At 45.6% G+C, this 22685-nt stretch overlaps 1 protein-coding gene and 1 long non-coding RNA gene across 2 annotated transcripts in view; one reads left to right on the forward strand and one right to left on the reverse strand.

Moving 5' to 3' along the window:
* rxfp1 (relaxin family peptide receptor 1) overlaps window positions 1-17418 on the forward strand; it is a 182136-nt gene extending 164718 nt beyond the window's left edge. The window contains exons 18-19 of the mRNA XM_085963923.1: window positions 10906-11124; window positions 14267-17418. Coding sequence (XP_085820049.1) covers window positions 10906-11124; window positions 14267-14547 — 500 coding nt within the window. The 3' untranslated portion in view covers window positions 14548-17418. The remainder of the gene's footprint in view (window positions 1-10905; window positions 11125-14266) is intronic.
* An 877-nt stretch (window positions 17419-18295) lies between these two features.
* On the reverse strand, window positions 18296-20309 carry LOC147122775 (uncharacterized). Its single transcript, XR_015081601.1, has 2 exons — window positions 20138-20309; window positions 18296-20016 (listed from the first exon to the last, which is right to left on the reverse strand). It is a non-coding gene; the product is annotated as an uncharacterized LOC147122775 (long non-coding RNA).
* Between the last annotated feature and the right edge of the window lie 2376 nt (window positions 20310-22685).

A 22685-nucleotide genomic window follows, 5' to 3' on the forward strand; every position in this document is an offset into this window, starting at 1 on the left:
TGGGCTTCAAATACATAAAGTGTGACTGCAGGTAGCTAAAGCTATAAAATAGGACAATAACATTTTTAGGTTTTAGAAATAGAGGCAAAAGTACAAGAATAAAGAGATCATGAGAAATTTGTACAAGTTCTACCACAAGTGCTGTATGCAGTTTTGGGTACCCCATTATAGAAAGGACATTAAAGCCATAGCAAGTGTATGGCATAGATTCACCAGTATGTTGCCAAGGATGGGAAGCTATTATTATGAAGAGAAACTTAACTGGAACTATTTCCACTGCAGCAGAGAAGGCTAAGAGGAGATTTAATAGAGCTTTAAAAATTATGAAGCATTTTGATTGGGTGAATAGAGAAAGACTACCCTCTGGTTGGGGAGTCAGTGATGAGGGGGTCATTAATTTAAAATTGTTACTAAGGGAGGGAGGAACGAGGTTAGTAAAAAAACTTCTTTGGCTAGAGGGCTGTTGTAGCATGGAATGCTGTGCCACAGGGAACGGTTGGGGTAGAAATCATTGCATCATTTAAGGAAAAATGTGGATAAATATTTGAAGCAGAGGAAAATACCTAGCTATAAGGACTGGGCAAGGCTGTGGGATTAGTTTTGGATTACTCTAACAAAGAGCCAGCACAAATACAATGGGACAAATGGTCTCCTTCTTTGCTATAAACCTATATGGTTTTATGGATCTAAATCAAAGTGTTGTGAGATCCCCATGGGAAGGCAATCTCGTACTGCTTGGCCTTAGCGCTGTTTGAAGCATAACTGCAGAGCAGTGTGAAGCCAACTTTAAAAAGTGCTCAGTGGTCCATTGGACCTCTGCGGTCCTTTATAGTCTTACTTTAGAGTCTTTGTTAATGTTTAAAGAAAATGAGTGCTCTTGCCAAAGCTCTCAAAACATTATGGGGGAAAAATTTGGTACCTTAGCACCTCCCTTTAGCACCAGCAGATGGCGCTGGAGCATTATCGCCAAGGCGAGACAATCCAACACCGCACGCCAAATCCCGTCCACCCCGCAGCGCGCCACTAACAGTTATCGCTGGGAGCCTCAATGCCAGGTGGCTCGTGATGTCAGTGAGTGTGCAGGAGTAAACAGCAACAGGGTGAGCTGGCATGAAGCAGCAGAAAGCCAGCTCCAGGGACGTTATTTAAAGAGATTGGCCTAGAAATTCAGTTGTTTGCGCCAGCCGCTAGCGCCTTAGGAGGAGGAGAAGTGGGGTGCTAAGCGGCTAGCGCCTGGGCGCAGTGCAATCTGCGCCTCTCGTGAACTTCAGTTAAGATTTAGCGGCGGCGCAAAACCTTTGCGCGCGCTCAGCTGCGCGCGCAGATCCTGACGTCATTTCATGGTGCAACGCCCTTTGTGCGCCCCAAACCGGAAATTCAGTGGCGCCGGCCTATTGTGCGCCTGGCGCCCCTAGCGACTGGTAGAGGGGAACGGTTCCCAGTTGCTGCGGGGCGCGGGGGGTGATAATTAAAGGGCACTCCTCCTGCAGTATAAATGGCAGCCATTTTGCACCACTCCTTCTTTGTGAGAGACGGATCTTTGGAGAGAGACAAAGGTAGAGAGCTTTCTGGTTTGGCTCAACACTCGCACAGGTACTTGTGGCTTCAGGCCACAGCTTTGCACTTGTCTTTAACTTCAGAGTCATAGCATTGATTGGAAACATATAATGGGGGCTGCAATGGGTGGAAACGTTGGGCTTCTCCATTGCATTCAAAGGGCTCAGAGACGCCGTGAGAGAGTGCCAGTCATGGCCAGACGGAGAAGGGGCAACAGGCGTCGGCAAAGGAGGCCTTACCCACCCAGGGTATACCGCCAGCAGTTCTCATATCTGAACATGTCTGAGGAGCAGTGTGTTCGGAGGCTGCGATTCAGAAGGGCGGTGGTCACTGAGATCTGCCACCTGCTTTGCGGAGATCTGCAGCCACAGCTGAGGAGCAGGACGTCTCTGTCGGTGGCAGTGAAGGTGACGGTGGCTCTCAACTTCTATGCCACCGGCTCCTTCCAATCCGCTACTGGGGACATTTCCAACATCTCCCAGTTTGCGGTACATTGCTGCATCCGCCAGGTGACCAATGCCCTTTTCAGAAGGAGACGTCAGTTCATCTCCTTCCCCATGACCGTTGACAAGCAGCAACAGCGTGCAATGGGCTTTGCAGCATTAGCGGGCTTCCCCATGGTGCAGGGCGCCATTGACTGCATGCATGTGGCTTTGCGGGCACCTCTAGAGAATGCCGAGGATTACCGCAACCGGAAGGGCTACCATTCGCTCAACGTGCAGTTGGTATGTGACCACAGGCAGCTCATCCTAGCTGTCAATGCCCGCTTTCCAGGCAGCAGCCACGATGCCTTCATCCTGCGCCAGACTTCTGTGGCAGACATGTTCAAGGCCCAGCCTCACCCACGAGGATGGCTTCTCGGGGACAAAGGCTATCCTTTGTGCACCTGGCTGATGACCCCGCTCCGTGCGCCCAGCACCCCTGCTGAAGAGGGATACAATGACAGCCATCAAGCAACCAGGAACATCATTGAGCAAACAGTCGGCGTGCTGAAGCAACAGTTCCGCTGTCTGGATCGTTCCGGAGGAGCCCTACAGTACTCGTCTGAGCGAGTCTCCCATTTCGTTGTCATGTGCTGCATGCTGCACAACCTGGCTATCCGCAGGACTCAGCCACTGCCAGCAGACATTGGAGGACCACCAGAGGAGGAGGAGGAGGAGGAGGAGGAGGAGGAAGACGAGGACCAGCACAGGAGGGAGGCAGAAAGTGCAAGGGCCGCCCGTCGGCGGCTTATTGCAAGTCAGTTCTAGGCCCCCTCTCAGGGAATGGCTTGTGCCAATGGCAGAAGATGAATGTAGCCGCTCCACAAGCCCTCAGCCAAGCAGGGCAACCAGGACTTCCAAAAGAAAGCATGGACAGTGCGATTTAAGAAAATGTTTTACTATGATACCTCTGTGCCCTTCCCACATGACAAACTAATGGAGAGAAACCCCCCCAAAAAACACTAATACACCAGTCTCGGTCTTTACAAGTAAAACAAATAGACCAGTCTCGGCCTTTAAATATGAAACAAATACACCAGTCTCGGCCTTTAAATATGAAACAAATACACCAGTCTCGGCTTTTATATATGAAACAAATACACCAGTCTCGGCTTTTATAAGTAAAAGAAAACATTTGGCCACACCTTCTACTTTTTCCCCTGCGAGGGTGATCCGTTTCACTTCCGTGACTGGCCCCTACCCGCCCTGCAGCTCCTCCTCAATGGGACCCCAGTGGCTGCAGCAAGGCTGGGGGAAGGCTGCTGAGGGTCAGATGGTGAGACGGCAGATGCCCTTGGGGGTCGGCCTGGACCAGCTCTGGGCCTGGAGGGGCCGGCTGCTGACTGCTCCAACTCTGCTTGGGCGGCAGCAGTCTGTCCAACAGCTGGTGGCAGCTGCAATGGAGGAGTGACAGTGTTGGCTGCAGGAATGCTGCCAACCTGACAGATCACAGGCACTCCCTGGTCGGCTGATACATTGGCACGGGCCAGCACTGCAGCATGCGCAGCAATCTCTGAGGCACAGACTACTGGGCTGCTGCGGCACAGCGAGTGCCCCGGCAATGCCTGGCCGATCCAGTGAGTGTGGCAGCAGTTAGTGCCCGTGTGGCCCTGGTCTGTGTCTGCATGACAGCAGCCAGTGAATGCACGGCACGACTGAGCACTTGGCTAGAAGCCGCCTGTGAAGCAGCGAAGTCCTTCTGACTCCTAGCCTGTGCTGCCGCGATGTCCTGCAGACTCCTGGCCTGTGCTGCACTGAATTGTTGCAGACTCCTGGCCTGTGCTGCACTGAATTGTTGCAGACTCCTGGCCTGTGCTGCCCTGAATTCCTGCACACTCCTTGACAGTGACTCTATGGAGTCAGGCATCCTTGCCACTGCAGCCATGAGCTCAGTGTGCCTGCGCTCAGCCTGGGCGCCCATTTCCGCTAGGAGCCGCACCTCCTCTGCGCTCACTGTAGCAGGACTGGAGGTCGCACTCACCCTCCAGGGAGAAGGCCGCCGAGCTTCCCCACCCCTCCCGCGTTGCTGCAGCCCGCTGGTCCCCGGAGCTTCACTATCCTCCGACCCTTCCCCCCTGCTCCCCTCCAGGAAAGACGTGTCACCATCATGGCCATGGGCTGCCTCAGCTGAGGGTGTCCCTGATGGGCTGGCTTCCTCTTCCTCCTCCTCTATGTCTGACTCGGACACAGTGCCAGCTTGAGGGGCCGCCTCCTCACCTGGCGAGTCACCATCTGAAAGGAGGGAGGCACAAGAGTTGCTTTAGAGTGAGGACAGGGCGGCAGCAAGGGAGGCATGAGTGCTGCTGTGCACTGCATTGGTTCGATAGTGGCAAAGGATGCTGGTGTGAGGCGCAAGTGGAAAGGGAGAGGTCAAAAAGGTGATGACCTTACCATTGGTGCCCAGAACAGGGTCAGCATCTCCAGTGGCAATGGGGACACTCAGCCGGCCTGCCATGATCCGCTCCACTCGCTGCTCGAGGTCGCTCAGCTGTTTCAGGTCAGGACGGCCTCCCCCGGTCTGTCGCTGCTGTCTTCTGTTATGTGCCAGCTTGGCCTGCAAGAGAAAGGACCGCCTCTAAGTACAGTGTCAAGCCCTGATCTTGCCCGCACTGCCTCCCATGTTCGATTAGCCCTGACAGTGTCAAGCCCTGATCTTGCCCGCACTGCCTCCCATGGTCAAATAGCCCTGACAGTGTCTAAAGTCCTGATTGCGCAAGTGCTTTTCATGACAGTCCCATAGCTGCTGGATGAGGGCTGGCCATTAGGGCTTTCAGACCTGTTTGGCCATAAAGTGAGGGGCACATGCAGGGATGAGGAGGATACTGGAAAGGGTACTCACCCTGACAACCCGAGTGAGGTCGTTGAATTTTTTCCGGCACTGGGTTGGTGTCCTGCCAACCACGCTGTTGGACGTGACCCGGTTTGCCACATCCCTCCATGCTTTCCGATATTCGGCGGGCAGCGGCCTCCTGCCACCCTCAGGGAAGAGGATATGGTGTCTGCGGTCCACTGCGCCAACCAGCAGCCTCAGGTCACCCTCGCCAAAGCGCTGCGCTCTCTCCCTGGCCTTCTCCATTCTCCTGGGCGTGGAGCTGTTCCAGAAGCAGTGTTCAGGCCTTGCCTTAGGGCTGCAGTGTGCAGGGCGTGGCAGCCAAGCAATTCCACCCTCCCCCTTTAAGTGCTGACCGGCGCCTGACTGTCTGCCCTCAATGAGCAACTCGCCGCACCTGCGCTGCGCCCGCCTTCGGTGTTTGCGCCCCGGATCGCCGGCTTAGCGCCTAATGATAGTCGTGCATCGCCTGCTTTAGCGCAGCAGCAACCTCTTGGGGCGATGCAACTGAATATCGGCGAAGGTGGCGCTAAGTTGCACCGGGCACAAAAGTTAGCGAATGCCATGCTGTAGCGCCCCAAACGTGGCTATACTGAATTTCTAGGCCATTATCTGTAATAAATCGCAGCTGTAGGTTAGTGGAGTTTCAGTGCTTTCTTGTCAGTTTCACATAATGCAACAGTCTCATTCCATAATTTCAATATTATTTAGTATCAGGAGTGTTGTGGCAACTAAAATGTAGCTACATTTCTTCTGAAAAAAATCAAAGTGCTACACTTTGTTACATTAATGGGGGTTGTACTGGCAGTCGACCTTGCCCTCCAGGATCTACGATGGAGGGAGCGGAGGCAACGAGAAAGACTGGAACATGTGGCCAGAGGGAGGAGGAGGACCATGAGGGCTCTCAACAGGAGGCCTTATCCTCCGAGGGTATTCCGAGAGCACTTCTCCTACCTCCAATTAAGCAAGGAGCAGTGTATTAGAAGGCTCCACTTCACCAAGGAGGTGGTCACAGAACTCTGCCACCTCCTGCAACCAGACCTCGAGCCTCAGGTCAGGGCAACCACGGCACTCTCAGTGGCAGTCAAGGTCACCCTCAATTTCTTCGCCAGTGAATCCTTCCAGTCTGCAACAGGAGACATAGCCAACATCTCACAGTTCGCCATCCATCGCTGCAGCCGAAAGGTCACAGAGGCTCTCTACATTAGGGAAAGGGACTACATTTCCTTCCCCATCACCAGAGAGAAGCAGGAAGAGATTGCATGTGGCTTTGCCAGGATAGCAGGATTCCCCATGGTGCAGGACGCAATTGACTGCACCCACGTGGCTTTGCGGGCACCTCCTAACAATCCTGAGATCTTCTGTAACTGCAAAGGCTACCACTTACTTAATGTGCAGTTGGTGTGTGACCACAGACAGTGAATCCTCAATGTCAATGCCCGCTATCCTGGCAGCAGCCACGGTGCCTTCATCCTGTGTCAGACTGGTGTGCCAGCACTCTTCCAGCCAACACGTCAAGCTCGCGGCTGGCTGGTCGGAGACAAGGACTATCCGCTCCCCACCTGGCTCATGACTCCCCTCCGCAACCCCAACACTCCTGCCCAGCACTCATATAATGAGAGCTATGCTGCCACCAGGAACATCATCGAGCAGACTACCGGGGTGCTCAAGCAACGGTTCCGCTTCCTTGACCGCTCGGGAGGAGCCCTCCAGTACTCGCTGGAGCGGGTGTCCCATTTCGTGGTGGTGTGCTGCATGTTCCACAACTTGGCCATCATGAGGTCCCAGCCTTTGCCACCAGAGATTGCGGGACCACCTCAGGAGGAGGAAGAGGGAAAGGATGAGGAGGAGGAGGAGGACAAGGAAGATGAGGAGGATGAGGAGGAGGAACAGGAGTGAGGGAGGAAGCAGCCACTCAATCGGCCTTCCGGAAGGGCGGTCCATGACCGCCTCATCAGACTGCAGTTCGAATGAATTGAATTCCAGATTCCTGTTGCTCACCACATCCCCATCATTCCTTCCCTGTCGCGGGCCATATCACAGCGCACAGCTGAAACGAGAGATACCACAAAAGAATCCAAACTGAATTATTAAATTTATCAAAAATCAGTGAACACATATTTACAACAAAAATATTAACTATTCACCCTTGTGCAATCCCTTAGTGCCTGTCGTTACTGTGCCTTTGCCTACTCTAGTGCTCCTACAAAGTGTTGGCCCAGTGGCTGCAGCACGGCTGGTGGAAGGCTGCTGAGTGTCCATGCGGGAGACTTCAGATGGCCTTGCAGGACACCCTCGACCAGCTTTGGGCCTGGAAGGCTCGGCTGTAGACTGCACCACCTCAGCATGGGCAGCAGCAGTCTGGGCTGGCTAGATGACAGGCAGTGACAAGGACAATGGTGGGGTGGCAGTGGTGGGTGCAGGAATGCTGTCATCCTGAGAGAGGACAGCAGATTCCTGCTGCACTGACCCACTGCCACTCCCTCGGGGTAGCACCTCAGCATCCTTAGCAATCTGTTGCAGCACAGATTGCTGGCCTGCTGTGACACCATGAAAGCCCTGATCGACGGTGGTAGACCCAGCCATGTTGGCAGCAGTCAGAGCTTGTGTGGCATCAAGCTGAGACTGCATGAGACCAGTCTGAGATTGGATGCCACCAAGCATAGACTGCATTACAGCACTAAGACGTTGCGTTGCTTCCACCTGTGCTGCAATGGAAGCTACCAGATCACCCATCACACGTGGCATCAGGCCTGGGTTGCCGCGGTCTCTCTGGGAGTTTACCATCCTTTGCAGACTGGAAATGATGGGTTCCATGGTGTGTGCAGAGCCTTGTGCAATGTTGTAGGCGGACTCCTCCACACGCCTTACCATTGCCAAGAGGCTCTTGGGCACCCTTGCCATTGCACCTATGATCTCCATGTGCATGCCCATCACCCTTCTTCTAAAGGCCTCGCAATCGAGGTCCTCAACTGAGTCCTGTGCAGCAGAACTCGCATGCGAACTCGTCCTCTGGGGAGCTGGCCCCCGAGCTACCCTTTTCCCCTGGCCTTGCTACAGCCCACTCGTCCCTGGTGCCTCACCCTGTACAGATCCTGTTACTATACTAGCCTCTAAAGAACGCGTAGTGCCAGTATTTGAGCTGGTGCCTGCGGGTGAGACATGCAGTACATGGTGTGTTCTTCCTCCTCCTCTTCTCCCGCCTCACTCTCTATGGTACCCTCAGGGACAGGCTGCTCAGCTGCTTGCTCATTATCTGAAAGCATAAAGGCACAAGAGTCGGGTTAAGGTGAGGGGAGGTGGCCAGGAAGGGAGAAATGCATGCAGCATGATTATCTGGAAAGTGCGAAATGCTTGACGGGTGAGGGGGAAGTGGGATGTGAGAAGAAGAAGTAGGGATGAACATACCGTTGTTGTCCCCAAGGGGGTCAACGTCGGCAGTGGCCACAGTGCCCACCACCTGGCACCCAATAATCTGCAGCACTCTATTTTCCAGCGCAGACAGTGGTTGGGTATTGGCTTGTCCCCCGCCTGTGTGCTCCTGCTCCCTCCTGTTGTGAGCCACCTTGATCTGCAAGAGAAAGGAGTGTGTGAGTGAGTGTGGAGCAATGTGTTTGGGTGATGTGCCTGCCATAGTTGAATAACTGTCATTATGTGCAAGGTGTGAGATGTGGGTGTGAGTGTTGGTAGGTAGAGATTGTTGGTGGGTGAGTGCTGGGGGTGTGGTGCTTTGGGCAGTATGTGAAGACTGTGGTTCCGATGGTGGTATGTATCATTTTTTGAAGCATTCACTTACCCTGACCACCCGAGTGAGATCGTTAAATTTCTTCCTGCACTGTGTGTGGGTCCTGTGGACCACAGTGCTGTCCGAGATGTGCTACCTCCCTCCACATGGTGCAAAAGACTTGTGGCGAGGGCCTCCTGCCACTTGCCGGGTAGAGCACCGCCCTCCGTCTCTCCACAGCGAACACCAATACCTCCAATGCATGATTGCAGAATCTGTGGGCTCTCTCCCTGGGGCATGGATCTGCCATGAGTACAGCTGCTTCAGTCCTCCGGCACCTTCTCCTTGACTTGCTGAGGCAGCTGCACAGCCAGCAATGCTGAGAATGAGGTTCTGTAACATCAATGAACCTCCCCTTTAAGAACTGAAAAGAGCCTGTGGCAATCATGACTTGCGATTAGACTGCACTTGTTATTGGTCCACCCTTTGAATGTAACGCCAATGAGCTTGAGCTTAAAGACTTGAATTAGCACTCCAATCATTTCTTTGAGCAGTGAGCACAAATTTTGAATGCAGTCTAAAGCATTTGCGCCTGACACTAATTTTCCAACTTTTCTAATGACATCGCCCATTCCTGGGCTATAATTAATTATACTCTCTCACCTTGGTCCTCAGAATCTGACCACGATCAGCCACAGCATCACCAGGCACACCAGCAACCACACAAACCTTCTCCGTAGTCACTTGATGCTGCACAGGACAGAGGGCATCTGCACCCAACCACATTGCTGCCCAGGATGCCAGGGATGGCCTCACCATGGCCAGATTTACTTCACTTGATGCTGTACACCCTGGCTGCCACATGATGCACCAGGTTGGCACCACCCCATGCCAACACCATAAAGCATCCCTACAATGTACAAGCCATTCCTTTCATACTCATTAGCATTGCGGGTGGTACTGTTATGTCTCATCATTCACTGCAACTCACTAAGCCACTTCCAAAGGTGCACACAAATCTGTCCAAGAATAGAAAGTGTTGAAAATAAAGATTTCAATGTTTGACAGCACATTAACAGAAACTTCACATGAACATTGGCTAAAACACCCAAGTGCCTACCCTTGTGTGTTGTTAGTTGGTATGATTGAACTAGGATGAGGGTCAGTGTGAGGGGTGGCTAGTGAGATGGGGAAGTGATAATGTAGATAGAGAGGGATGGGTGGAGGTGCAAGCTAAGTTGGTGTGAATAAGGATGTGCAGGATTAGGGTAGGGAAGGCTGAGTGATGGGGATGTGATGCGTGGCACAGCAGGATGAGGTTGAGTGTGGCTTTGCAGTAATGTTTCGTGACCTACTGAGATCATTAAAAGGTTTGCGCCACTGCAGCCAGGTCCTCCTGACGACATCCCTGCTTGTGCCCTCCTATGCAATGTGCACCCAGGTTGCGTTGGCCTCCTGGGGAGGTCTCTTCTGCCCATTGGAAGGGAAGAGAAACTTCCTGTGTGCTGTGACTCCCTCCATATAAGCATATAGAGGGAGTCATGGAAGAGCCTGGGTGCAGCCGTGCACCTCTGTGCAGTGCTTATCAGTGTTTGCAGCACCTCAATGTTGTAGAACACTGACAGCACAAATGTCAATGTAAATTTACGCATGGTCCCTTTAAGAAAACCAGCTGATGACGCATCATCAAATGGCGTCATCAGACCTGCTTCCTTCAATTGGCCGGGAAACGCGCTGGGCGGGTTTAACAAGCCCAATCACGGTAAAGTCATGTTGGAGGCCAGGATAGAGCCAGCAGCGAGGCCGCAATCCGCCACCGACCTTGCCCGCCACAGACCCACCCAGGTAGGGGAAATCACGGCCATAGTGTTTCATAGTTCATTGCATCATATGAACACTTAAAGTGTGTTACTGCCTTATAACATAACATTTCAACAATATTACATATTTATATTCAAGATTTTAGTTTAATTGTGAGCACATCAGCTTCTGCTTTTCTACTGATTTGATCAGATTCCCCTGGAATAACTTGAACTTTGTGATAGTACTGTTACTCATTTTCATGATCATTTGTCTGCTTAAACCTCCCAAACATTGAGTCCAAGTACTTTGTTGCTTTCTCTGCTTTTGCAATATATATTTTCTATCACCACATTTGAAACGATGGCTTTCTGAACATTTGTTGTGTTGAATATTAAAATGTGTGAACAGAAGTTTGGAGGTGGTAAAGGCAATTATGAAACAACTTAAATGTCAGTAATTGATTTATTATTAATGTAGATATATATTTATAAAATGTTTTGTTTTTACAGGTCTAAACCTTGTGGCTTTCATTGTGATAGTATTTTCCTATGGAAGTATGTTCTACAGTATTCATCAAACAGGTACAATGGCAACAGAAATCAGCAACCACATTAAAAAGGAAGTGACCATAGCCAAGCGCTTCTTCTTCATCGTCTTCACAGATGCTCTTTGTTGGATTCCTATTTTCATATTAAAAATTCTGTCTGTACTTCAAGTAGAAATACCAGGTAGGTCATCTAATACTCTCCATTTAAAGGCCCAGAATTTCTTTTTCTCAGCTGCCTATTTTGGCTTATAAACGCCTCCTGAAGTATTGTGAATGTGGATTGGACCTTGCGTCAGCCAGTAGAGGGCGCACACGACCAGGTGCACTGGTAAGAGAAGGGAGGAAGATAATTATCCTCATAAATCTTAGCACTTCTGTTCACCTTGCAGAATATGCCACTAACACACAGCATAGCCTTCCTTTTTCTGAAATTAAAAAGTTCCACAGATACAGAAAGTCATTTTTTCTGCCTTGTACTGCAGACCCGAGTTATCTCTCCAGCTTTCCCTAATTATTTTCTTCTTCACCAAAACATTCCGTTATTCCATTTCTTTCCTCATATTGGAATCATGTTGTTTTTCTAACAGCATAATTTTAAATATTGACTTTTAGCAATTAAAATAGTTGTAATGCTTTTAATTTCTCATCTAAGGTGGAATTGTTAATTCTAAATAAAAGCAAGACATTTAGAAATATTTAATTGGCATAAATGGGCACGTACCTGCTTATTTAAATGATTAAATCCCCTTAATCGTATAAAACCTCTCCAATTTGGGGGAAAGCACTGTTCTCCATAGTGGCGCTACACTAAAAAATATCTAAGAAATTTAGGTTAAAGACAGTAATCATTTCAGTCTTAAAATCAGTCTGTAGTTATTCCAGTATATAAACTTAGATTTCAAAGGATCTGACCTGATGACATTGGTTTCCTTCATGAGATTCAATAATAGGCCGAGCCTGTACATCTCTAACTCTGTATTAGTAAAGACTTGGATACTACATTTAAAAATGGCTTTAAAAATTTTCTCATTATTTGGTAGATTTTTTAGGCAGTTAGATTTAATGTATAGCTACTAATGAGAAGAGAGTATTCCTCCTATTTGCATAACATTTATATTACGGTCCAATCCAATTAGTAAGCAAGCAAACATATGCTACATTTATGTCTATCAACATTCATTTAGGTCCGCAATAACTGAGCTAAGAACCGCCTTGAGTCAGTCTATGTAACATGAAGTTATTATGGTGTGGAGATGCCGGAGTTGGACTGGGGTGGACAAATGTAAGAAGTCACACAACACCAGGTTATAGTCCAACAGCTTTATTTGAAATCACAAGCTCACCTGAAGAAGGAGCAGCGCTCCGAAAGCTTGTGATTTCAAATAAAGCTGTTGGACTATAACCTGGTGTTGTGTGACTTCTTACAGAAGTTATTATGCTCAGTTTAAACCAGGATGAGATTTGCATCAGCTTCTTTATACCAGTTTCTTGCAATCTCTCACTTCCCACCTTTTTCAACTGCTGCATGCTTTTTTAGATAACCTTTATCTTTCCCTGGCCATAAGGATAGGTGAATAAGTAGATCCTGAGCCACTAGCCATGACTGTCTGCAACCATTTCCTAGTTGAAGCTCATAAGCAGCCCAGGGTGATAAGTCTCATAGTTTTCACTCCATCCCCAAGTGAAATTATCCTCACTCCCCCAAAAACAAAATTAGCCTTGTGGGCAATTACTGGCATGAATATGGATCACTCTGGTATCATGTGTCAGTACACATTAATCCACTTTGCCCTAAGCCACTATGAGGCAAATGTTTTTTTTCTGATATGTGCCTGAAGTAAATAAATCTATACTGTTTATATTGGATTTTTTGAAGTGCCTCAGCTTCAAATTCATTATAAACATTGATTTTTCAGATGTAACCTATACGATAAACTGAATCCAAGTCTGTGTGAAACATAATTATGCTCTGATGTAACCAGATCAGCAACAGAACACAGTTCCCAATGCAGAACTGTACACTGTTGCTCAAAAAAACAGCAAACATTACTTTTAGCAGACTTTTTTTCTTCAAAGCTTTAACTCAACAGCATCATTCGTTTGAAATTCCTCATCAATCTATATACTGAGTGATCAGAAACAGGGAGAAACATTCAAATAGAGCACACGAGAAGGAAGAGCAGCATATCAAAGAATAGTACAGCACAGAAGGAGGCCATTTGGCCCATCGAGTCTGCACCAGCTCTTTCGAAGAGCAATCCAGTTAGTCCCACTGTCCTGCTCTTTCCCATATCCCTGCAATTTTTTCTCCTTCATGTATTTATCCAATTCCCTTTTGAAGGCTACTATTGAATCTGGATCCATCACCCTATCAGGCAGTGCACTCTAAATCCTAACCACTCGTTGGGTAAAAAAGCTTTTCCTCATGAAGCCTCTGGTTCTTTTGCCAGTCATCTGAAATCTGTGCCCCCTGGTTATCGACTCTTCGGTCATTGGAAACACTATCGAAACCATTGATGATTTTAAACACCTCTATCAAATCTATCCAGTCTATCCACGAAACTGTAATCCCTCATCCCTGGAACCATTCTAGTAAATCTCTTCCATACCCTCTCCAAAGTCGTCATGCCCTTCCTAAAGTGTGGTGGCCAGAATTGAACACAATACTCCAGCTGGGGATGAACTAGTGTTTTATAAAGGTTTAGCATAACTTCCTGGCTTTTGTACTCCATGCCTCTATTTATAAAGCTCAGGATCCCATATCCTTTATTAACTGCTTTGTTAACCTGTCCACAGACACACCCAGGTGTCTCTATTCTTGCACCCCCTTAAAATTGTACCACAGTGGGGGAATAAGTTGCATTTAAATGGCTTACTAACTACAAGATATGTGATTCACTTCTTCCACATGCATGCTGTCAGTGTAAATGAATTTGTTTCCAAATAAGTGGAACATGCAGATTATCAATTTGCAAAGTAGAACCCAATGCAACATGGAAAATGCTAATTATTAACTTAGAAATTAACAAAATTAAGACTGATATGCAAATATTTAATCTTGTTGAAAATGCATGCTTGTAACAGTATCAAGGATAAAGGCCAATCGATTGTACATATTTTTTTGAAAATAGCTAATAATTTGATTTACATGTGATGAAAGTGAGGTGTTCCAGTTAGTTACATGAAATGAAGACAGCAGACATGGATTTATGCTATCAGGCCCACAAAGATTGAATTCAGTGGGCCTGGGATAATTAAATTGAATGTAATTTTCCAGGGTTTTTAAATGGATTCTCAATTTTTTTTTTGCATTTTCTAATCAGGTACCATAAGTTCATGGGTGGTCATATTTATATTGCCTATTAATAGTGCATTGAACCCAATCCTCTACACTTTAACAACTCGACCTTTCAAGGAAATGGTACTACAGTATTGGTACAACTATAAAAATAGAGGATTTGTAAACAAACGAAGCCAGAAAAACTATGCACTATCATTCATCCTCTTGGAAAGGTGGCCATTGCAAGAGACTATCCCAACAGTAGGAAAAAGTGAACTTTTACAGAATCCTTCAGAAGTTTCACTGACTCGTGAATCACCATAAAGCTGAACACTTACATAGAAATTGCTCTTAGAAAATTTTGTATCGAAAAATTTAGCACTAGGTGGGTATTGTAATATCACAAAGTGATCAAATTTGGCTGAAGACCTGGCTGAAAACATTGCCAAGATTGTAGCAAAAATATTATTTATTTATGGAGCAGGCTTAAATTTTGATTGTATTTTGCCTTGTGGCATTTTTGAGACAAATCTTTACTGTACTATATGTAAAAATGAGCACAGCTCTTTGGTGTGTTGTCATACATCTTGTTTACCAAATGTTTACCTCAGAACGACTAACAAGTGACGTGAACCATGTTTTAATGAATTGTTTTGGTGGCTTTGCACGTTGCATTAATGCATTTGTATAGATATTTTACTATTTAAACAAATGCTCTATTTGTGTGAAGTACAGGTGTATACTTAATATTTCTTAATTGCAGGTCATATCAGAAGAGGCCACGGTAACACCACAGAGACCTCACTGTGACCTGTCACTAATCAGTTTGAGTCATTACCCTACATATTCTTTTTGTAGATGTTGCTCAGCCAGTATCATCCACATGTGTACATGTAAAACTCAGATATTTTGGAAAGTCAATTATCATCCTGTGTTGCTGCACTGCAGCATGCGGACAGTGTAGGCTCAATCTACATGATCACCTATCAACCTCTGAATGGCAGGCTGTGGCAGTTCCCTTTTCAGGGTCACTATAGTTTACCACAACCCGGTTTTTGGTTTAAAAATAACGTGATCTTAAAATCATAGTGACATTCCCCACCTTCAAAGATTACATCTCTTAATCAAGCACATTATTGTGCTCCTATGTAAAAACTGTTGTGAATGTTTAACAGGAGTAATTTAATATGATTTCTTTTGTTACATTATTATGGATACTTCGTTGTTGCACAGGTTCAACAGTTTGGGAGTAAAACATGACCTAGAGATATTAACCTCATGAGCCTGTGTTTGCAATCAATTTAGGAGGGTTCTGGTTCAAAATCGTGGAACTCCCTCCCTAACAGCACTGTGGGAGTACCTTCACCACACGGACTGCAGCGGCTCAAGAAAGCAGCTCACCACCACCTTCTGAAGTGCAATTAGGGATGGGTAATAAATGCTAGCCTTGCCAGTGATGCCCACATCCCATGAATGAATAAAAAAAAGGCTTCAGTCTGTGTGCTTTTATCCTGGCTCCTTGCTACATCCATGCCTACTATGCCTCTTGTTGAGGTGCTTCTCATCAGCAGACAATGGTCTGTATAGATGAGAGAATGAGACCAGCTACCGCATTGAGCCTCTCTCACTATAATCCACTCTATGTGCAGGTTCGCAGTTATCACACAGCCTGGATATCATATGGCACCACTAGACCTGTGGTGACTGGTACAAGCAGAGGATGTTGCTATGAGTACCTAGCCACAAACCTGCACACAGGCAGTTTGAGGGTGATGGTCATTCGACATTGAACCTGTTATTGATCAGTGTTGTTCATATCTTCCACAAATCAGAGCGGCCCTTTTCAGGGACAATGCTGCTCTCCCCAGCTGTGGATGGGGGAGAAAATGATCCCTAAAACTCCCTTGCTCTATCCTGTGTCTGCTAGTCTTCCGCAGCCAGCTGGCCACCTAACCATGTAGTCAAAAGACAAAACGATGACGTTCACTAAAATGCACTATAAACCTTACCTCCTGGAATACTTGCACTCTACTGACGCACGGCCATACTGGCCAGAGAACCTGCCAGATACGACGACGACATAACTGCTCTGTGAGGCCCGGTTTCCTGATAACTCTCAATTTCAAAGAGGTCGGTTCTGGCTACATCTTTTACTGCACCAGCAATCCAGTAGTTGCATGCAGGCACTGTCCCTATCCTGAGTGAAACTAACGCTAAATTGCTAACTGACCAAGCAAAAACTTTAGAGCACTGGGACCATTGGAATCATGACCTCAACTGTCCCTCTGCAATGTCTGCTGATGCGCTAAACAACATACCACAACTACCTCTGCAAAGTCAGCTTACCACCGCCATCACATCAAGCAACTTGACTATTTCCACTTTTGTGGTCTTATGCTGTATCGCTGCATCAAGTGGCAGGTCAGGGTACCTAATGCCAATATCCTCAAGCATTGCAATATAACTGGAATCAAGGCCACGATCAAAAAGGTGCGTTGGTCCGGACAATTCATTCACATGCCTGATTATATAATTGCCAAAGCTGTGGCAATTATATAATCAGGCAGATGAAACACTACAGGCCACCTTGAAATATTAACCCCAACACCTGGGATGACATAACCACTAACAGACCACAATGGCATCATGTCTGCCAGGTCAGTTTAAATGAATTTGCTGCACGATTGCGAGAGCTGACTGCCAAATGCCTGGCACGCAAGGCAACTCATCTGGCTTTCAATGTGATATATGCTTCCAGGATCAGAATATTCTCCCATCAGTGCACCCATAACAACAGAGATTCATCCATTGATTTGACGGGAGTCTCTCATACTAAGGGTAAATTTACACGTTTGTGCTCCTGGTACAGCCTCGTCTGCTGGAAAGCATATTTGGGTAAATATTCCCTTGGGTTCTAGGTCTATTCATTTTTAATGGTCAAAAAATCTTAGTAGGTATACTTAGATTCCCCCTATATACACCTGGCATAATAGTTTAGCCTGATTTGAAGTGAAATGTTCGTCTCTTGTTTTGTCGTTTCCTGCTTATGTCCACATTATTGAGTCAGAATTCTTGTTTATACTAGACCATAGAATTGTCCTTTTTGAAACAGCATTCATTTTAAATAAAGAGCATAACACCATTATATTTTCTTGGCAGCTGCAATTTATTTACCTATATTTACAGCAAGGCAAATTCATACTCCAGTCACAAAGTAGAGGTACCAGGTGTCTCCCAACTTTAATTGTCGGTATGTGTTGAGTTAGTCAATCACACCTGGTGTGGCAAGGTGTAAAATTTGCCTCTATGTGGGGTAAATATTTTCCAGGACACCTGCTCCTATCCACTGATTCTGCCTAGAAAGTACATGTGTGTGCATCAGGCAAGGACAGGATCAAGCGTAGTTATAACCCTAAATAAAGAGGCTGCTGACAGTCACTTGAAAGCTGGTCACAAGGGAAAGGTAGTGGGGATGGGGCTTGCCCAATCCTTTAGGCGCTGACCCTAGCATATATCAGGAGAAGAAAGCTGGAGGAAAAATGTAGAAGACAGCTTTTTTTTTAATGTAGCCACATTATGTATTATTTGCTAATAAGTAGTCCTAAGAGTCAATTAATTAAGAAAATACAAGTTTTCAAACTTGTGTGTGGAGGACCTACTGCAAATACTGATAACACTCATGGGATCTCTGCCATAACTTCTAAAGAGTGTCTTATAGTAGATGTAAAGCAGTGCTTTTGTAGCAGAAAACTTGTCTTATTAGTGTGTAGCAACAGAAATAATGTGCTGGTAAGTCAACAAATACAGGGGATGGGGAGGAGGGGAGAAATTTGATGGCAGCTTGCAGCTCAAGACCAGGAAATCCAATATGAAAACCTATGGCATTAAAGGGCCAAGTTTAAAAAGTTAGTCCTTGGTTGTAGCTTAGTTACTAAAATTGCACAAAGATTCAAATTTAAATTTAAAAAAAGTTGAAAGTATCAAACTTCTGAATCCTTAGAAGTGTCTTCCCAAAAAATCCAAAAGGGTTAAAGCAACAATTTTTCACATCTCAATAGTGAACCACACAAGGTTGAAAATTTACATTTTATTAATTTACTACATGGTAATTCTGGCACAGAATATAAATACCTCAAATACATTTTTCTAAAAGTTTGCATAGTGTTGAACAGACATAGATCACAAGACACATACACTAAACATGAACACCAAATGCATCATTGACAAAGGATAGATGAGCAGAATTGTTACCTTAGACAGTACAAGAAAATTTACAAAAAGCTTCTTGTGCAAAATGCAGTATTAAAATCTATTCCAAGTCACAATCACTTTCATGAAGGAAATTAAAAATACATAAAATTCACAATTACATAAAGTACAGAACAAATTCATTATATGGTTTTAGCAATATCCTGTACTAATTTTACCTTTAATAATTTGCAAAAAAATCTTTTCATATGCATACAAGTAAACTGTCCAGTATGCTTGAAAGATTTGACTTTACAGGCAATAACTAACATTTTTTGGATATTTAGTCTATCAAAACTTTGTTTTCCCCTTTACAAAAATGCCCCAAGAGTAACTGTAGCAGGAACTGTCTTTCAGCAAGCACTTCTGCTAAACATATATACACAACTGATGGCCATGTTGATAGAAAAGTTATGGAAATTTTTCTAAGATAACATCATTGTTTGTGTCTGAATGTCTGTGTATTGTAAAAATATATGGTTTAGGTCCCACATGGAGCAAGACTGGGTCATACAATTCAAGGTGATAGCAGGTACAATCCTTGGTCTGCGCAAAATTAGCTGATGACTACCATGGGCCAGAAATGGCAATGAAACAAAATACATCAGCCAATGTTTCTGATCATCATGAAGCAAACCTGCCAGGTGTGCATGCAGATGCTAAGCAAGTACACGGTTGGGCTTGGCCAATGTGTCCCATGTTTTAATGGCCCATTGAAATTCACTGTCCAGATTTTCACATGAACAGTCGCTTTGGCAGGAATCCTAGCATGAACTTCCACAATAAGGGGAGAAAAATCAGAATGGGGAGGGATGAGGTAAAGAGAATGTACAAGTCTCACCCCCCCCCAACTTGCTCAAATGGCTATACAACAAGCGAGAATCAAGTTTTTAAAACTAAAACTTTTTCATGAGCAAGGCCAATACAATAGTACAAGTCTTTAGCTTGTGCAAAATCATGACAAGCATTGGTGAGATCAAGTTTGCCACTTAAGTGGATGCTTAACCACTGGCCCATTATCATTAATGTAGTTCTCATTATCTGCTTACTTTCCAAAATTATGTATACGTATATAATACCCACAGCTTTTCTAAAGGGCAGCAAAAGACTGCTCACAATGCTGTACAGAACAGTCCAAATTCATACCTTTTAAATGTAGTTTTAAATCAGCATACCCTGATATTAAACGGCATCAGCAGCGTAGATCGCTTCCAAGCTGTTAATCAGCCAATTTGCCAGTTTCACAGAAAACTGCATTTGTGTCTGAAGCACCATTTCAACACATTGCAGGAGACTAGTGAATCAGATTCACTGTCATAAAAAAATGAAAGGTATAGTGAACTTTATAAAAAGTAGCATTCCTCCTTTAGAACAGTACAACTATTTTTGTATGTTTTGTATAACTAATAATGCATATACGGTACTTGTATGCTGCTCCAATGCTTTACAAGCTAAACTCAATGTTTACGTTAAGTTTGAAGAATTATTCCTGCTCCAAAAGCCATTCTCTATATTCTGCTTATGCTTCCTCTTATCTTTTTGATTCTAAATGCAAAGAAACCTCCATTAATTGACAGGACATATACTGAATATTACCACCTTGGTCCAAACTATAAAAATCTTACATAAAAAAGGTTTTTTGTAACACCACTGCATTCAAGGTTACCTTATCAACACACTCGACTTTAGATATGCATCCTGTCTTCGGCTTACTATTCTTGTCACTGGTTCCCTGACCTTAAAAGCTGATTCTTTGTGCTTCCCACTTTAAACATTATGTCCTTAGGTCCTTCCTCCATGAAACACAGAATAATTTCTCTTCTGTCTTTGCAGTTAGTTGTTTGGTTTCAGGGATTCATACCCCTCTCGTAGTAGATCCCTCCATGCTTTCAGGAACTGAGCATTTGCTGAGCATTTTTCAGTTAGGTCTTCCACTTGAGCTGAAAGAGCTGATGTGACTTCCCAGACTTTTGTTAAATACAAGGCAGTCTGAAATGAAACAAAGCAGCAAATATAAAAAAACAGGAAAAAAATAATAAAAGGCCACTTAATGTATCAAATGCATCTTGTTGTACAGGATCAGCTCAGACCATTTCTCTTCTTCCCTGCAGCACCATACCTATATCAAGCTTCACAAAACTTTAACATTTTGCCAAAGTATTTATAATGGTTATTAGGAAGCCATATTATTTGCAGTTTGTAAAATTTCTTTGGTCTAAGGTGCAGGATCTATTGAAGACAGAGTAAAGTTTGATGGACCAGTATGAAATAAAGATGTAGACCATGCACCCATATTTGTATTACTTGAGCCTAGTGACAAACAACTGTTTTGCTAAAGCACGAAGCCATTAACTTTCACTTGAATCCCACAGTAAACCCTGTTGCAAAACCAATGACATCTATGCCAAATTTTATTAGCTGTACCCCAGTATTTGTCCTTTTTCAGGCTGAACAGCACAATACAAATGTGCTGAAAAGTACTGCCAACATTTTAAGAAATTTGTATGAAAAGCAGTAAACAGTCCAATAAAAATAATATTCTATATTAAACTAATTTTCAATTGCACCCTCTATATTTACATCACCAAAAAGCACTTTTCTGTTCCCAGCTGCACCTTCTTTGGCCCAAAATCCAGAAGTGACATCAATGTCTCTGCCAATTTGCTTCATAAATACCTTGCTTCCACCATCTATCAGCTTATTTCCCAGTCCCCGGGAGTCTCCCAGTCCCACTTTCCCCTTAGTACACAATCCACCTTTGTAACCTTAAGTCTAAAGTAGACTAGAGCAGTGGTTCTCATTTTTTTGGTTGAAGGACCCCTCCCCCCCACCACCGTCTAAATTATACCATAAATACTCATAATATGTAAGTGCTGCATGTAAAGATTGTTTTAATAATGCTTTTAACAAAACGGGACAAGAAATTCATCTCGGGCAGTGGCACAAAATGGGCGGTATCAGATCGGCCACCTGTTATAAGCAGCGCCTGATGATCAGTTCCGTTGACTGCAGTGGAATGGAATATCAGGCGCTGCGGATAATGGGCGGCCGATCCGATGCCGCCCGCTTTGTGCCACCGCTGAAGATAAATTTCTAGGCCCAAGTATTTACTTATAGATATCAGTGAGATGGGTGTGCCTGCTTCTCACTGCAGTCTGTCTATCGGTGTGATGTTTGACAATTTATTTAAAACTGCGCCTGCTGATCACTTTCCTACTTGTTACATTAATTGTAAATGCCTTCCTAAAAACTACTGCTCATCTACGGATTTTAATTACGGACCTTTTCATAAAAATACTAGCAGGGGAGCCCGGCGTTACCAGGGCAATTTTGGGCCGCGCGGTCTCTGTGCCCGTGTGTCCCCCCTCTCTGTCCCTCTCATCTCCCTGTGCTGTCCTCTCCCTCCCTCCCCTCTCCCTGCCTAGCGCCTGAGGCCCGGTGCCGTTGTGATAGCAGCCGTGCAGGGCCTAGCGGTTGAGGCGCGGCCGGGCCGAGACGGACCCGAGCTGAGCTCCCCCGCGGATCGCGCGGCTGACGGCCGGCCGTTGCCTCTCCCCCAAATGCTGTGTGTGTCGGGCCGAGCGGTTGTGAGGCACGGCCCGAGTAAGCCCAACTTACCTGCCGCTCCGGCGGGGCGGGATCGGAATGTGGAGGTTTGTTTTGGTGTTGCTGTCCCGGTGGGGGATGGAAAAAATGGCGGCGAAGTTTAGGGAGACTGGAGGATTAGGACCCGCCCGTGACGCACTGATTGGTCAACCATCAGGTGAGTGAACTGTAGGATTAGTCAAGCAGCACGTCAGTCAACGCTAATGACAGGTAGGATTTTTGAGCCTTTTTTGTATATTGTCATAACAATTTTTGTGACACAAAAAAGTAAATACACCTACGAGAGTCCCCTAATGATAAGCTTTCTTTTGATATAACATATGTGTAGGTACGCGCTATAACTTTTGATTGTATAGCTGGACAGACAGACAAACAGACAGACATACTGTTGTTATATATATATAAAATAATATAGATAATTTGAAATTAGCAAAAACCTCAATTTTAATTCAATGCTTAAAGAGCTAAATTGTTCTTTTTGTGGTCAGAGCGTTCCAAGCAGGTCAGGAACAAGTCCTTGCGTTTCCAGCTCTCAGCCAGTGACACACAAACATGAACTCTCCTCTCCCGCCAAAAACAACAGCTGGCAACCTATCTCCAACAGCCCG

The sequence above is a fragment of the Somniosus microcephalus genome, chromosome 2, assembly GCF_052327205.1.
Source record: "Somniosus microcephalus isolate GS21.2 chromosome 2, FLI_Smic_1.0, whole genome shotgun sequence".
In the NCBI taxonomy this organism is placed as follows: Eukaryota; Metazoa; Chordata; class Chondrichthyes; order Squaliformes; family Somniosidae; genus Somniosus; species Somniosus microcephalus.